Source organism: Brassica oleracea, chromosome C9, assembly GCF_000695525.1.
Source record: "Brassica oleracea var. oleracea cultivar TO1000 chromosome C9, BOL, whole genome shotgun sequence".
NCBI lineage: Eukaryota > Viridiplantae > Streptophyta > Magnoliopsida > Brassicales > Brassicaceae > Brassica > Brassica oleracea.
In genome coordinates this window covers 1,844,896-1,862,102 of record NC_027756.1, presented here as the reverse complement: position 1 = coordinate 1,862,102, position 17,207 = coordinate 1,844,896, and the positions used below count along the sequence as shown (strand labels likewise).

Here is a 17,207-nt window from a genome sequence, read left to right as displayed (position 1 = left end):
TTTTTTATGACTACAAAAAAAAAAAAAAAAAAAAAACAAATGTTTTATATGTATTTACTGATTAGTTATGTTTTTTTTGTTAAAAAAGCTTTACTTGTTTGTTACGTTGCTTGGGTATAATAAGAGTTTCATGTCGAGAAAACTCACATTCGGCATTGGTTAAATGTAATATTGGCGTTTCATTGTCGAAGATAACTATTCAATAGCTATAAAAATTAATTAATTAATCAACTATTCTTTGGAAACAAACTAATCAAAAGTATATTTTGATAACTAGACACTTAAAGCCGTCTATAAAAAAATTAAACGATAAACATATCATAACAATTTGTATCAAAACAAGCATCATTCATAAGAAAATCTAATACAATGAATGTTATTGATCAACAGACTAAAAATACAAGTGAATATTTTTTTTTTTGGGATAAATCTATTTCAAAGGTATCATTCCATTTCATCAAAAATTTACCAGTTACAATGGATTATTTTTTTTTGACAAAGGGAAATAAATCAAACTTTTAAATTAATTCCACACATTCCATTTTCTTTATGAATATATAAATTCTTTGTAAATTTTATCAATTTGTTGTACTTTTTAAAACGTACATGAATAAATAAGACTGGAATCCACTATTCCACTAATAACTCTATTTTCTAATTCTTTCATTTATTGTTCCATTTTCTTTTCTTACGAATAGTTATTTTACTTAGTAGATCTCTTTCCGATGGTTGAAATTTATTTTTAAAGTTCAAAAGTATTTCGGACATGATATTTTTATTTTCTGTCTTCTCATGTTCATAAAATTGCAAAACGCTTCTTTCTCTTTAGTTATGGTCATAATCCGAAAACATATTTTAGTCCACATGGTATTATTTTAGACACTCGTAGTTGAATGTCAAACTATAATCAGTCATTTATCTGTTCTATTATTTGCAAAATGATTTTTTGCATTTAACCTCTAAGTTAAAAATTATAAAGATTAATATCGCTTATATCCTTAATGAATAAAATATATAAATTAGTAAAAAAAATATTAAAATTTATTTGATTAAATAAGTGATTAAATTAATAATAATTATCCAGAATCTAGAAAATATATTTTAACTAAAAAGGATAATTAATATATATATATATATATTGTGTTGTTATCTGAAAAATATCTTTTAATAAAAAAATTTAAAATCAAAAAACAAAAAAACACATAACTAAATATTAATCAATTAATTTTTAATTTTATATAATTGTAAAAAATATTGAGTAATTTTAAAGTTTATTTATATTAATAATAAATATAGTGTACACAAAACATTTACAATATTTATAATACATAATATTTGCGAAATGAAAACATAAAAAATAAATTATCATTATAGTCTTTACGTTAGTAATGAATGTATTAATAAGTAATTATAAAATGCTTTACAAAATTTAAAATATTACGATGGACATAATTTTAAGCCCAGTCCATCATTAGTAAAACCCAACCAAATGCATGCATATGATCTGTTGTTGGCAATCATCATTGTTTTTATTTTCCACCTTTTCTCTTTTGCTAAAAAAAGATAATTTTTTATTTTACTTTCATAATTAATCACTATTAGCATATATATAATAATATTATATAGTACTAGATCGAACAAAAACATTTTTTAGAGGAGGTTATTGGTAGACCAATTCTAGATGAGTTACAAATTTTTTGAGATTTCATGGTTATTGGTTTATGGATTTTTAAAATCTTAGTAAAATTCATTGCTATTAGTTTGAAATTTCTAAAATTCCATTCAAATCCTTTATTATTCGAAAAGTCCAGTTGCCATTGATTTTGCAATTCTATTAAATTTTATTGTTGTTGGGATATAAATTCTCTATACTTTTATCATGAAACTAGATTTTGAAAATACCATGTTTACTAGCAAGATTTTAAAAATCCATGTAAAAAAAACATATTCACATGCGAACATCTCTCACTTCTCTCTTCTCATCTCATTCAGACATCAATGATGACACCTTAAGAAGTATTGATGTTGAGAATTTTTTTTTTTTATACATTATGAAATTGTTTCTCTTCTTCTACTTTCGTTAGTCTTTGAATGTGTTCTAGATTTGTCAGAAAAAAAAAACGTGTTCTAGATATGTAACATGAAAGAAGATGATGCTGGTGAGGTTTAGTGTTGTAATACATAGCAATGTGTTATATATATATAAGGAGTTGTTATTGGTTTATATATTTTGATTGATTTAGAAATCCATATAGTATTTATAAATCCAAGTAAAATATGCAAATCTGGAGGTTTTCCCTTGGATTTGAGTCTTTGTATTTTTAACTAAAAAATCCAAACAAATCCATTCAAATCCATTATTAAATCAAATATATTAGTAAATCCGTACGATTGAATAACAATTAATTTGATATATAATTTATGAATCATTAAACCAATAACACATGATTTTAATACAGATTTGAAAATCATAGAACCAATAACACTAAATTTAGTTCGGAATTTCAAATCCATTAAAATGCAACAACCAATAACCCCTACTAAGATTCGTAAATTTTCTAAGATTTGAAAATTTTCTAAAAAAAGATTGTATATTTAAGATTTTTCTTTGAGAAAAAAATATATAAAATCTATGATAGTCAATAACAATAAATGAGAATCATTACAAAATATTTGATAAAATTCATACAATATCTTTTAAATCTATTTGGCTTTTAAAAATCTATCAACTTATAGAATTATTAAATTCCACATAAATTATCAACTCGAGACATGTGCGGGTATGGCATCAATATTTTTTACAACATGTAAACTATTTAAATTTTGTGTTTATAAACATTTTAAAATATGGTAAACAATTAGATAATATATAAATATAAGTGAAAATAAGTATCCGCGCGGACGCGCAGATCAAACTCTAGTATATTTTAAATCTATTTGGCTTTTAAAAATCTATCAACTTATAGAATTATTAAATTCCACATAAATTTTGGTCTCAATAACTCTCTCCGTATATTTCGTTCTTTTAGCGAAGGCAGCATGAGACACCACCTAGGAGGCATTTGACATACATTATACTAATTGACGCACCATTAGCCTAATGACACGTCACCTGATATTTACTTGTTCGGCTGTCAAAATAAAAAAAAAAGACTAAAACGAACGGTGACAGTAGATAGAGAACAGTCACAGTTATATTTTAATATATAAAAAGAAAAAAGCAAAAAGAGTGTGGGGGGTAGGGAACGGGCCCACCATTAGACTTGGGGGAGAAGGAGTGGGGCAAGTCCCAATTAAAAATAAAAAAAAAACCCTTATTTTTCGCTGGCTTACTTCGCCGGAATCTGAAGAATCTATTCGCCGGAGAGTATCACAGCTCGTGACGAGGCCGTCGAGTGAAGAAAAAATTGAAATTGAGGATTGAGGAGATGTATGTAGTACCTCCTCCCGAGCGGTCCGGTTCTGGATCCAACGGTGATTTAAGGGTTTATCAAACTTGGAAAGGCAGCAACGTGAGTTTTTTTTTTATGCTTTCTGTTGTTCTTTGAGCTGCTCACTTACTAGTGTTGGATTAGTTGCTTGTTTAGCTGTAAATTTTCTCAGTTAATGATTGGACTTAGATTAGTTCTGTCCCAATTTCGACCTAATTCAAATTGGAACCCAAGGTTCATCCTAGGTTGTCAAAAGGTTTCCCCTTTGGTTGCATAAGCTTTACCCTTTTTAAGCTCAAACAAGGAACTTTGACTTTAGTCTTAATATGTGATTATCACTGAGTAGTGATATCTCAATGATAAATTGAGTTACTTTGGATAAAACAGTTTTGCAATTTGAGTTTATATATATATATAGTGATTTTACTGAACAGTCTTCTCTTTTTTTGTACACTCCTTATAGGACTAAAGACTCTGAATACTTCTTAAATGTTCTCACCTGCGAGTTGACGCACTGTAGTAGACTTCTATCGTTTTCGATATTGATTCTTGTTATTGGAACATAGCTCTAAGGGACATGTATTTGATGAGCTCTACTTTTTTTTTTTCTCTTTCAGATATTCTTTCTACAAGGAAGATTCGTATTCGGACCAGACGTAAGATCATTGGCTTTGACGATATGCCTCATTGCCGTCCCCGTCACTATTTTCTGCATCTTCGTCGCAAGAAATCTAATGGACGACTTCTCTGATAACTGGGGAGTATCTATAGTAGCTGTTGCCGTCGTCTTCACCATTTATGTAAGTACACTTTCTCTCGCTTTTGCATTTTTTTTGCTGATGTTACAATGACCTGAGTAGGCATGTCCATGATGTTAATTGCTGTCATTGCCTTTTGTATCCTCAGGATATAATCCTTCTGCTGCTTACATCCGGAAGAGATCCAGGAATCATCCCGAGAAACGCTCATCCTCCAGAGCCTGAACCCCTTGACAGCAGCAACATGGACGCAGGAGCTGGCCAGACTCCGCAGCTGCGGCTCCCTCGCGTTAAGGAAGTAGAGGTTAATGGAGTCACATTCAAGGTCAAGTACTGCGACACCTGCATGCTCTACAGGCCGCCTCGCTGCTCCCACTGCTCTATTTGCAACAACTGCGTTGAAAAGTTTGACCATCACTGCCCTTGGGTTGGCCAATGTATTGGTCTGGTAAGTCACAAAAACATCCACATAAAACTATAATTTTCAAATAACCATCTTATATTTCTCTCAATGGTGTGCGTTGCAGAGGAACTACAGATTCTTCTTCATGTTTATCTTCTCAACGACGCTTCTCTGTGTATATGTGTTTGCCTTCTGCTGGGTTTACATAAGGAAGATCATGGAGTCAGAGCATACAACTATTTGGAAGGCGATGCTCAAAACTCCTGCCTCCATTGTTCTGATAGTTTACACATTCATAGCCATGTGGTTCGTGGCTGGCTTAACAGCTTTCCATCTGTATCTCATCAGCACAAACCAGGTTATATTATTGCTAACCAATTCAATCCTCTTATCATCTCTTTAGTAATCTTTTTTGATAAGTTGATTTTATTGTCTTTTGCAGACTACATATGAGAATTTTCGATACAGATATGATCGGAGAAGCAACCCACATAACAAGGGAGTGGTTAATAACTTCAGAGAAACGTTTACATCAGCTATCCCTCCTTCAAAGAATGACTTTAGAGCTATGGTCCACCGTGAAGGTCCGTTGCCTCCAAGATCTGTAGCAGGCGGGTTCATGAGTCCGAACATGGGTAAAGCCAATGATGACATTGAAATGGGGAGGAAAGCTGTTTGGGCAGACATGGGTTCAGAGCATGGTGACGCCAAAAATGGTAACGATGAACGGTTACATGTTAGGGACGGTGAGTTAGGTGAGCTGTCTCCGGATGTTAGGACAACGGTTGATGAACAAAGTGATAGGCCTGGTACGAGGCGGTCAAGCTGGGGAAGGAAAAGCGGGAGCTGGGATATGTCACCAGAAGTTATGGCGTTAGCAGCCAGAGTAGTGGAACAGAACCAGAACGGTGGAGGAAGCAGCAGTGGAAGCGGTCTAGTGACTGAGAACCGGCCTACATAGTCAGATACACGCGGTTTAGCACGGAAGAAAGACAGAACAGAGATGAAGTTCAGGGATGGTGGATACAGGGTTTAGAGGAAGTCTGAGAGGTGGTTTTCTTCTTTTTTTTTTAATCTTCAAATGCTTTTTTTTTTGTGTTGGATTATTCAGATTAAAATCAGTTATTGCAAGGTTGTGGTTTGTGGAGGAGAAGAGTTTATGTTGGGTTTGTTGTAGTAAGCAAAAAGGTTGAATTGGTGTGTTGTTTTACTTGTTGGTATGAGTGAACTTCTGAAATTTTCAGACAGTTCTTTTTTAGTTGTGTTCATACATTTAGATGATTTAACTATATATATATATATATATATATATGATTTATTGTTAAACAAAAGAAAAAAAAAAATGTATAGACAAAAAGTTTCTCTGTTATCACCAAGAAGCTGAAACTGAATTATAAGCATGGCTCTGCGATTGATGCATAACTAGATTTTAAATTACATTTTTGTGCGGATATTTTCCATTTTATAAATATATTTAATATTATTAAAATTGTTTTAAATATATAATTTTTATTTTAGTATTATATATTGTCTAACTCTATAATATTATTGTTTATATTTTTATTTGACATTTTTAATACTATATAATTTCTATTTTAATGTTATATATTTTTTATAAAATAATATATTAACAATGCCAAATAAGAAATATAAACAATAATATTATAGAGTTACACAATATATAAGATTAAAATAGAAATTATATATTTAAAATATTTGTAATAATATTAAATATATTTATAAAATGAAAAATATTCGCACGGAAGTGCGAGTAAAATCTAGTTAATATATTATTTTATAAAAAAATATTTGAATTTTTGGTAATATTTTCTAAAAAAATTTAAACAGATTTTGTTATAATTAAAAAAAAATTATAGTTATAATTTGTTTTTTCATTAATATTTTAAATGAATTACTAAAATTTCAAAGTTTTCTAATAGCATGTTTTTAAAATAGTATATGATCTAAAGGTTATTATATACTATTATATTTTTGTATATAAACATTTTTCAACAATATGTTGTTGAGAGTTTCAAAATAAATAAAATGATAATATATAGTTATAGATATAAAAGTTTAATATATGTTAATAAATTTATTTTTGTATAAAAGATTATATAGTTTACAAATTTTAACCCGTTTTAATGGTGAGTGATAATTTATTTAAATGAAGCAATTGAAAAATAACTTTTTTTAATTTACTTATTTAATATAATTTTGTCATATTTAATTCATATAGCACTTCTATTTTATATACTATATAATACATAATATAATTATAGAATTTATAAAAAATAGTATAGAATTTTTATTTTCTTGTTTTATAATAAATTTTAGTTAACATTGATTTATAATAATATTATATTACTAATTACAAAATTAATTAATGTGTTATTTAATAAAAATATTTAAAATTTTAAGAAAGATTTGTTACATTTTTAGAACAAGTTGGGGTTGGGGTTGGGGTTGTAGATAGTCAATAAAATGTCCAAAACTCCAAATGAGTTATGGAGATTAAATTAAATTTTCATGAAATGAAAACAATCTAAGCTTTCAATATAAACATCAGATCATAAAGACAGGATCTTTAAAGAGAGACAATAAGATTTGCATGTGGTATTGTTGACACATGACAGATTTGCATGTGGTATTGACACATGACATATATACGTACATAGTAACAATATAAAATGGACCATAGTACAATTGAAATGTCACTATTATCATTTAGTAGCCTCTTTATTAGGAACGCTTTATTTGTTAGAGATGGGCGTTCGGATACCCGTTCGGGTTCGGATCGGATATTCGGTATAGAGGTGTAGAACCCATTCAGGTATTTCTGAACTTCGGGTCGGGTTCGGATATTTTTAGTTCATATTCGGTTATTTCGGATCGGGTTCGGATATTTAGATTTTGAAAAAAAATATTAAATTTTTCATTTCTCAAATTTCTTGTATTTAAAAATATAACTTTCACTTAACTAATTTTTTATTTTTAATAGATTGAATGGTCAATAGATTTGGACATAACATTTTGAAACTAAAAAGCATTAATTTGGTTATTGTTTTTTAAATTTTGAATGTAACTTTTTGTTAATTCTTGAAATAAAAAGTTTGATATGCAGTTTAAGTGAGTAGCAAATCATTTTCTCCGTAATTGTATGTATATCATATGAACTTAAAGTACGTGTAGTATCAATATAAATATTTTATATAAAATGAGAGATATAAACTAGAAATATAAGGTAAATTATACATATGTTCGGTTATCTTCGGATATCCATTAGGGTTCGGATATTTACCTGTTCGGGTTCGGATATCCAATATCTTCTAATTCAATATCCGTTCGGATATTTTGCTACTTCGGTTTAGATTTCGGTTCGGGTTTTTCGGATTGGGTTCAGGCTTCAGATATCAGGTAAAGTGACCACCCCTATTATTTGTTACGGAGCCACAACCTCTGAAACCATTCTTTTCATCTTTATCTCTCTGTCATCTAAATTTCACTTTTAACACTGCAGAGACTTAACTCCATCACATGAGAGAGAGACAAGCTCTTCTGTTCATTTATAAAGAGACACACCAAATCTTAAATACTAATTTTGAGGGATAAAGTTGAGGTTTGATTTTGAGTTTTCTACTACTCCTTTCCCTCTTCTTCTCAAGACCAAGAAATGTATAAGAATCAGTTGCAAGAGCTTGCACAGAGAAGCTGTTTCAACCTCCCATCATATACTTGCACAAGGGAAGGACCAGACCATGCTCCAAGGTTCAAAGCTTGTGTAAACTTCAACGGTGAAATGTTTGAAAGCCCCACTTATTGTTCTACACTCAGACAAGCTGAACACACAGCTGCTGAAGTTGCTCTCATTGCTCTCTCTTCAAAGGGTCCTTCAAAGTCTCTAACTGCTAGAGTTCTTGTAAGTGTCTTTTCCCTCAAAACGCATGCACTGTTCTTCTCTCCATCTCTCATCTCATTTGATTTGTTCTTTCTAAGGATGAGACAGGGATCTACAAGAACCTGCTTCAAGAGACAGCGCATAGAGCTGGTCTTGAACTACCGGTTTACACAAGTGTGAGATCAGGACCCGGTCACATCCCAACGTTCTCTTGCACCGTGGAGCTTGCTGGAATGAGTTTTATTGGAGAATCAGCAAAGACTAAGAAGCAAGCTGAGAAGAATGCTGCCATCACAGCTTGGTTCTCCTTGAGAAGAAGTGAACTAATACTCAAAAACTTTTTTTAAAATCAATTTGATAATTAATAAATATTCAATCTTGTTAATGTCTCCACACAGTGCCAAGCATGGACTCTCCGGTAGAGAAGAGAGGTGAAGAAGAGAAAGAAAGAGAGGTAGTTGCAAGAGTCCTCTCAAGATTTAGACCAAAAGAAGTTAAAAGAAGAGAACAACATCACTCAAGAAGAAGAGCAATCCGACAAGAAACAACAACCACAAGAGAGTTTTTGTCTGAGAAGCTCAGATTGATCAATCCCTACACCAACGAACCTTCATCATCATCATTGAAACACCACCAAACATTACCATCAAGATTGAATCTCCAACAACAACAATCCAGAGTCAAATCATTGCTAGAGAAGTCTCAAGAACATGCAGGGATAATATCGTCGTCATCAATGGAGAGAACAAACTGTTACAGCAAGCTTCTGCCATTTCCAGAAATGTTTGTAGGAGGAGGAGAGTTTCAGAAACTAGCTCCAGCTGTTCATATTAGATCAGTGATCCCAGTTTGTTCAGCTCCTCCACCGAAACTTAGTCCTTCTTCTGCTCCAAACTCACTGGGAAGTGGAGACCAAGAGAAGAAGCCTCTGAGATTAGAATCGAACCCATGTTTAAAGATCGTACCTTTTGATCAACCCATGCTATGATTAGAGAAAGTCTGTTCTGTATGCTCGTCGTGTTCCTTGACTTTGTTTTTTTTTTGAAAATTAACGGTCTGAGTCTGACATCACTTCAATGCTCTGTATTGCACATAGAACAGAGGAAAAAACAGAGTCAGAGAGTGAAAGAGAGAGAGCAATAAATGTTACACCAAGAGAGGATAGGAAGATGAAATAAAAACAATTAATGGCATTTGTTTTTCGCCATTAATGCACCGATTTGCTCTGCGTCTCCTTCCTCCTCTCACTCATTAAAGGCTAAGTTTTTTCAAAATAATTTGTTTTCGTCTAAAAACGGTTAAACGGCTACGTACACAGAAATTATTGACTTTTTGTTGACCGGTTTGATTCTTTTTTTTTTTTTCTAATATCAAAACCGTACCAACTCCCAATCAGTAATAGGGCTGGGATTTAAAACCCGAATTGGAACCCACCTGAAACTAACCTGTTTGGATCGCTTCGGTTATCGGCTATTTACTTGATCGGTCATCTGTGGATATTGTTATAGAGAACTGTACTGGGTAGCGGTCCAGTAATTACACAAAACCAATTGGATATTCATTTAAACCGAAACCTATATTTTCAAAAGACAAGTTTGGCATTTTCAAATTACTAGACCACTTTAACTTATTTGTAACTACTTTTACATTATAAATGCATATATAACTTTTTTTAAAAAATAAAATAAAATATATTTGGGTTAATACTGGTATTTTATAATCGAACCGATCGACCGGGAACTGGTCGACGGTCCTAGATAGATACAAAATCACTATACCCGATTTACCTGAAACCGAACTATTCTTACCCATAACCGGAATATCTGAGAGCCATGCCATAATCAATAGGTTCTAGATCCCGGTTTATACGATGATGTGCTGCTCTATTTTAATCATCTGAATAACATTATATATGCTAGGTATCTAACATTGTTCTGGCTCAAGCATCTTAATTAGAGCAAAAACACTTGAAAAACTTCTATTCTTTTTTACTGAAACCTATCTTGTAACGATGATGAATTAATGGTCTTGGTATAGAATGATTTAGAAGATATATCCAACTTTGCTAAAAAAGAAAGTTTTTCTATAATTTTCTTATTTTAGTTAAGAGAATTCAAAGGATATGAATCTCCCATGAAACCTGTGGTTCTTTTGTTGTGTTAGGTAAAAAGAAAAACCATTTGACTTTCTTTCCCCTAGTGTCAATGGATGTAATCTTCCTTTAGGTTTTTTTTTCTTTCTCATCAACTATTATTTTTTTACCCATGCTCCGGCTTTTACAACAACATGGGTTGTGTTGTTTCAAGGCCTGAGACAAATGAAGGTGGAGATTATAAACTGATAACTCGCCGAGGATCTATCGGTAAAGATAGTGAAATTTCTGAGAGCATCACACTAGATCAAGAATTGTCTACACATAGCAAAAGGTCCAAAACTGGTGGTGAAAAGGCATGTAAGGAGGAGGAAGACGTACGTGAAAATGCACAAGAAGAGAAAGGAGACGAGCACAAACTTTCACCATCTCCTAGTTTTCGTATTTATTGTGTTTTCCCTCGTGATCCTAATGATGACAGTTAAGTTCGTTTATTTACTTATGTTTCTTAGTCAAATATAGGCTTTTCTGTGGTAGAAACTAAACTACGTTTGATTATTATATGTGTAGACGTCGTTGATGATCTGCCACGGAACAAGAACATATCAGAAGTAAACAAGGTGGAATCTACGAAACAAAAAGCACACACAAAATTTGCATGTTTAAAAGGTTGCGTTAAGTAACTCCAGAGGGGAAAATTTGTCGTAGATCTTCAATGTTTATAAAAACCAGTTTGAAAATCGGAAACGCTAACATACTCGGTTAGAAACTTCACATGCATGCAGTATTTTTTTTTTGGGGTTTGGATATGAAATAGCTTTACTATACATGTAATCAGAGCCTGTCCTGAGGGCAAGCATGCCAAGGATGTACGTGCTTTGGCCTTCCATATAATACATAATTATTTGGCCATTTTTTTCAAAATTATCCTTTTGAAGAGTTGATTATATATGCATATGGAATGAAACGGTTGCGAATTCCATTATCCTTTTTCACTTAAAATGTTTTTTTAATGTACCAATTTACAGGTGTAGTTTTTTTTAGCTTACGCCCCATGTAATATCAGGGGCTCAGGGGCAGCATTGTTTTTTTGCTAAAAGGTAAATATCATTACGAAATGAACTTTGAAGTTTACAAAATGTTAAAACAAACTGTAGACCTCTATGCTTGATTACACGGCAAAAAAGTTAAAAACATGTAATCAAGAAGACAATCGAACCTGAAACCGTTCTGCCTTGGAGCGAATAGGACAACAAGGATCGATACAAACTTAAGAGTCGGGTGAAAGGACATAAACAATGTAGGCAGATGGGGAGACCGAAACCCAGAGATCAAGGGACACGATGCTGGCTGGAAGTTGTTTCATCCGACTGCCTGAACCAATACCTTCCTCTGAGACACAGAGACAAGCCCGCTCAAGGACCGCCCTCTAAGTCCGGGCTGGGCAAACACTGAACCCAAAATTCGGTACAGACAGGACAACACAAAACCACAAGAGCTTAATAGCGCTCAACTAACCTAACCGCTCGTCCTCTAAGCCAATTAATGGAAAGGGGCAGCATCACCACTTCCTGGGTCTTACTCCCTCCTCCAGCCGCAAGGTGCTTACCCTGATCTCGAAGAGCTCAAAAACACCATTCCCATGCTCGTTTAAACCTGCAGATCAAAACCATTCTCCCAAGAAACGCCAATCAACTGCAAAGGAGGGGGGGGGGAAGAGGAGCTAACAAGAGCATCGACTCAATAGCCAGAACGTCTAGATCGACCCGAAAGGAGAATCATCTCATCAATCGAGATCTGAGGTCCCGGGACCTCATCTTAGACGCAGCAAACTAAATTTACCTTTGAATCGATGATGGCAAGATGCGACGTTTAGGAACCTCGCCGTCGAGGTTATTTTGATGTTGGGAGAGGAGTCACCTTCACCAGTGGAAAGAAGATTCGTGTTGTTGACCCAGTCGCAGAGAGCCTAGACACGAACCCGCGGACTCGTAACAGCACTGTAGACAGAGCCACAAAATGCGTACGACGGCACCAGAGATTGAGACACATCACCAACGGACCACGACAGAGAGGAAGTTGGACTTGACGGGAGCATCGTGAGCCCTCTCGCAACGCCTAGAGACGCTGGAGAGGCAAGGCAGAGGCTAAGGTGAGAACGAAGGAAGTTAGGGTTAGGGAGAGAAATTGGAAGCGCGTTAGGTGGACGCGGCAAGACGACTGTAGAGGCAGCATTGTTATAATCATAAATTTAATTACAACTATAAACTAGAACAATAAAACATTCTAATTAAAAAGTAATAAACACCAAAATGGTGGTATACACCAAGACGTGTCTATGTATATATATATATATATATATAACGTTTTTGTGTTAAAGAGTTCTGGTATATCGTTGTCTCGGTTTGATTTAACGGGGTCATCGTTCTTCAACTTAACAAATTGAGGTTTAGACTGAAAATATGGGAGAAAACATTTTTTTTCCTTAACCATATGCATTATTGTATTAACAATATGCAATATGGATGTCATATCTAATTAATAGGAGCATATTTATTGCAATTCTCTTAGGTTGAGTCTCTTAGCATAATATAAGAGACATCTCTTAGTTTTTTTAGTTAAAAGGTAAGAAACCGTATATTATATTACGCTAAGAAATCCAACCACCTGCAATAAACATGCTCTTATATCTCTTATTTAAGAGATTAAAAAAAGCTAAAAGACCGTATCTTATATTAAGCTAAGAGACCTACAATTAGGTTACATGTGACAACAACGGCTCGTATTAATTAGATATGACATCCTTTATGGAGTTTCATCTAAGAAATACTTTTTCTTCACCAAATCAATACAGAGATCTTCGGTCTAGTAGTTAGTGGTCAGAAGCTTTCGCTGCTTCTCTGTTTTTACCGTTCTTAACTAGTTTCTTTACTCATCAAATCTGTTTCCCAGACTTTTGTTCAGAATGCCAACAAGCTATAAGGTTGTATTTGTGCTGCCATTACTGTGACCATACCCGTTTTTTTTTCCTCTCCATGTTTACTCATCGAATGCTACACGCCTACAACTCATCAACATTCAACATATATATGTCTTATCAAAAACATGAACATATAGTATGAAATTAACCTTTGTCTACCATATTATTTACGATTTATGCCATTAATTTTTTAAAAATTAATAATATATTTCCATATCTTTGAAGTTTAGCTCTATATATATTGTTGTACAAAATCTTGTAAAATCTTTTTAGTTTATATTTTGCAGATAATTAAATAATTTCATAAAACATTAAATTATATTTATAAATTTTAATTATATCCAATTTTAATTTGAAAAATAAAAATAAAGATTAATATTATATATATTATATATATGTATAATCTACTATTAACAAACAGGTGAAATTTCAATAATTTAAACCAAATACTATTATATATATAAATTATCATCTAGAAGAAAAATTATATAATAGTATCATCTAAACCAAAAAATAAAATTATTATAAATATATTTTTAATTCCCTATAAAAGTAGGAAACACATAAAATAAATCAAAAGGAATGAAAGTTTAGTAAATTATATATACTACTATACTATTTTAGATGCTAAAATTGTTACATATTTTAATTTTTTACCAGAGAATTAAACCAATCTACAAATATGAACAGAAATTAAAATCAAATATTCGTGTTTCATTAAATTAAAATATTATATACAAAATCATGCGCTTCTAAAGCTCTGATCAAAAAAATCTAGTATATCTCTATAGAAATCTGCTAAACTGGAAGTACCGTAAAAGTTACAAAAATACCCTATATGTATTCTTCATCTGAATATAAGCTGGCATGAATTTGAAGCCCTGACCACACTTTTCAAATCCTTGACCACCTCGACTTTCTCTTTAAGCTTGATACGTTTTGAGGAAAAAAATGCTCTCTTCAAACTAATTGCGTTCTTTAGAACGTATTTCGCCACTTGTTTCTCATCTTCTCGTTGCCATTTGTAGCCTTTCCATATGAATGTCTCTAGAAGAAACCAAAAACATTTAGGAACATTCTCTGGTTGTTTCCATTCCCCACGATCCACATAATCTTCACAATGCCATTTCTGAGACCAATGTGGGAGGAAAGACAACGTTGCGTTATTATTATATCAACAAACCTAAAACCGATTTTGGAAAAATTGTTAATATATAGATGAAACATTATTTACGTTGATGAACTTGAGGGTTTTCAATTTAGGAGACCTATCAAGCATAAGGATAAGTAGATTCCACCATGCTTCTTTATATGCATGTAGCTCCAAGTACACCAGCTGATCGAAGATGCTACCGGTAGGAAACGTAACCTATGCATGAAGCAGTATTAGTATTAGTAATAAGTAATTTAATGACAACAAGAAACTTAATTAATTGCAAGAAAATCTACCTTCAAGGGAGATATTCTCAATGAAAGACGTTTTACTGAAGTTAGAGACCCTAGAAGGTTCTCCTTGGATATACTAGAGACATCAATGATACTTGCCTCCACCAGCTCCATAACATTCTCGATTAGACAAAACCCAAGACCACAAATCCCTTTAATCTTTAGGATCTTCAAAGAAGGAGCATTTATCACATAGCCCCAATCTAGTTGTCCACCATTGCTATTATAAAGTGATAGCTTCTCTAAAGATGGCACTGATATAGTGAATGTCTTTACACTGCTCTTTGAATATCTATGCACCGTCAAGGTTTTGAGATTAGGACAGCCACCCAAAAGGTTAGTAACTGAATTATTGTCCATGTAGTCTACATAGTGAAGATGTAGATTTCTAAGGGATTTGAAACAAACCAAAGAAGGGGCATCCATATGGATGTTATACCTAAGTCTCAAGGTACCTAGTGTATTAACTTCAAACAAGCTTCTAGGAAATTTGTACACTTTCCTAGATCGAACTTCGAGAACCAGCTCGTGCACATGGAGACCCAGTGCAATTCCAAGCAAGACTCCAGTATCCTTTGCATTACATCTTTCTAGATGAACATTGAGATACAAACTCTGTAGGACCGGAGCCATGTGTGAAAGCAAAGTCCGGCAAGCATTACTTGAAAACGTCCCGAGTTGACATTTGTGATCCAAATAGTCAAACTTGAGTTTAGGCATCAACTTCCAAAGATATCTCCATTGCTTAGACAAGAGACTTGTGGCGATGACAACTTTCATAGGAAGTAGACACAATATCCGCAGGATCAAAGCCTCAGGCAACTCGCTGATCCTGTCAGGATTCTCAAGGTCTTGATTGACCATGCTCCCAGCAACTCTTTTGCTGTCAAAAGACAAAAAATTAAGTTGAACAAACAAAAAAACACTAGTTGGTTTTGAGTTATGGAGATTAAATTTAAGAACATCTAAAACATACAAAGAAACTGACCTCTGCCGTTTCATTGAAGATATTTTTTGTGTTGTGTATGAATTAAGCTTGCTTAAAACGCTTTTCTGACGAACTCCAAACACACGCGAGATGAATCAGCTGCTCGAATTTTGTGCAGTATTGATAGAAAGCTTCACCAACACGAAAACAATGAAGACCGACAAAACTCCAAAACTAAAAACCTATTCTAAACTAAAACCATAAAATGTAACAACGCTATCGTAGTGTTTTTTTTTTGGATAACAAAATTACCGTAATTAACTACAAAATTATCGTAGTTAATTAATAAAGATAACTATTTGGTGATAATCTAGATAATTTGCTGTACCGTGTAGGTAGCAGGGCTGAGATCGAGGTGGCAGAATTAGACGGCGGAGTTTAGGGCTTTTTATGTTCTTCTTTTTGACTAATGCTGCCGCATGAGAAGTAATAACAACTATAGTCAACTCTTATGAATTAAAGAAAACTATAATCAACTCCATAGGCTACCCTTTTTCTTTGTTGGGCCCACATATGGGTATAGGGTTTGAAGATTATCCGACTAAAATAAAGATTACTGGATAATATTAAAATTACCAATTTGAAATCATACAAAACTACATAACGCAGATTATTTCACAAAATATATGTTGAATATTGTACTATCTTGATATAAGCTTCACGACGTGGTAAACGTTCTGGGTAACGAATATACATGTTCATAATGTTCTTTTCTTGAAAAGCAAGAAACTGGTGGGAAAGTTTTGGTGTATGTTCTCTTTGGTATCGATCTCTCGCCTCATGCTTATTGTTCAGTCAATTTCCCTCTTGGAGTCGAACTGTTTTTTTATTATCTCTGGTCATATTATGAACTTAGTTAAGTATTCTGTTACATATTTCCAAATGCCAACAAGCTAACAGCTACCTATAAGATCACAAACCTTATTATTGTAGATATCATCGAGACAACAGATAAAAGTTGAGGTTCTTTTTCTTACCAGACTGTCAAAAGTCAATCAAAACGCAACATCCAAAACAGATTTACATATATATTTGATCTAAAAAAGCATAGTAAATTAACTAACGTTTGCATCTCCAAACGGTCAAACGAAGGCCATACTAGAACTCAACCTCCACAAAAAAACGATATAAAAAACAATTAAGAGTAAAGCTCCATAGTTAGAAGTGATTTATGGAAACAACCAAGACTCTCTTAGTAATATTCAAAAGTT

At 33.0% G+C, this 17,207-nt stretch overlaps 4 protein-coding genes across 4 annotated transcripts; 3 read left to right on the top strand and 1 right to left on the bottom strand.

Moving 5' to 3' along the window:
• Positions 1-3,428: 3,428 nt before the first annotated feature.
• LOC106313004 (probable protein S-acyltransferase 7) lies at positions 3,429-5,837 on the top strand. Its single transcript, XM_013750719.1, has 5 exons — positions 3,429-3,512; positions 4,049-4,231; positions 4,338-4,637; positions 4,717-4,950; positions 5,035-5,837. Exons 1-5 carry the CDS (start codon positions 3,429-3,431, stop codon positions 5,551-5,553), a joined length of 1,320 nt encoding a protein of 439 aa, XP_013606173.1. The 3' UTR covers positions 5,554-5,837.
• Positions 5,838-8,088: 2,251 nt separating this feature from the next.
• Positions 8,089-9,725, top strand: LOC106315761 (double-stranded RNA-binding protein 3). Its single transcript, XM_013753585.1, has 3 exons — positions 8,089-8,511; positions 8,589-8,808; positions 8,889-9,725. The coding sequence occupies exons 1-3, from the start codon at positions 8,266-8,268 to the stop codon at positions 9,476-9,478; spliced, it is 1,056 nt and encodes a 351-aa protein (XP_013609039.1). The 5' UTR covers positions 8,089-8,265; the 3' UTR covers positions 9,479-9,725.
• Positions 9,726-10,692: 967 nt separating this feature from the next.
• Positions 10,693-11,452, top strand: LOC106317479. The gene is made up of 2 exons (XM_013755290.1): positions 10,693-11,062; positions 11,153-11,452. The coding sequence occupies exons 1-2, from the start codon at positions 10,777-10,779 to the stop codon at positions 11,263-11,265; spliced, it is 399 nt and encodes a 132-aa protein (XP_013610744.1). The 5' UTR covers positions 10,693-10,776; the 3' UTR covers positions 11,266-11,452.
• Positions 11,453-14,255: 2,803 nt separating this feature from the next.
• On the bottom strand, positions 14,256-16,113 carry LOC106317311 (putative F-box/FBD/LRR-repeat protein At4g13965). The gene is made up of 4 exons (XM_013755150.1): positions 15,997-16,113; positions 15,012-15,891; positions 14,797-14,931; positions 14,256-14,691 (listed from the first exon to the last, which is right to left on the bottom strand). The coding sequence occupies exons 1-4, from the start codon at positions 16,008-16,010 to the stop codon at positions 14,410-14,412; spliced, it is 1,311 nt and encodes a 436-aa protein (XP_013610604.1). The 5' UTR covers positions 16,011-16,113; the 3' UTR covers positions 14,256-14,409.
• Positions 16,114-17,207: the final 1,094 nt, after the last annotated feature.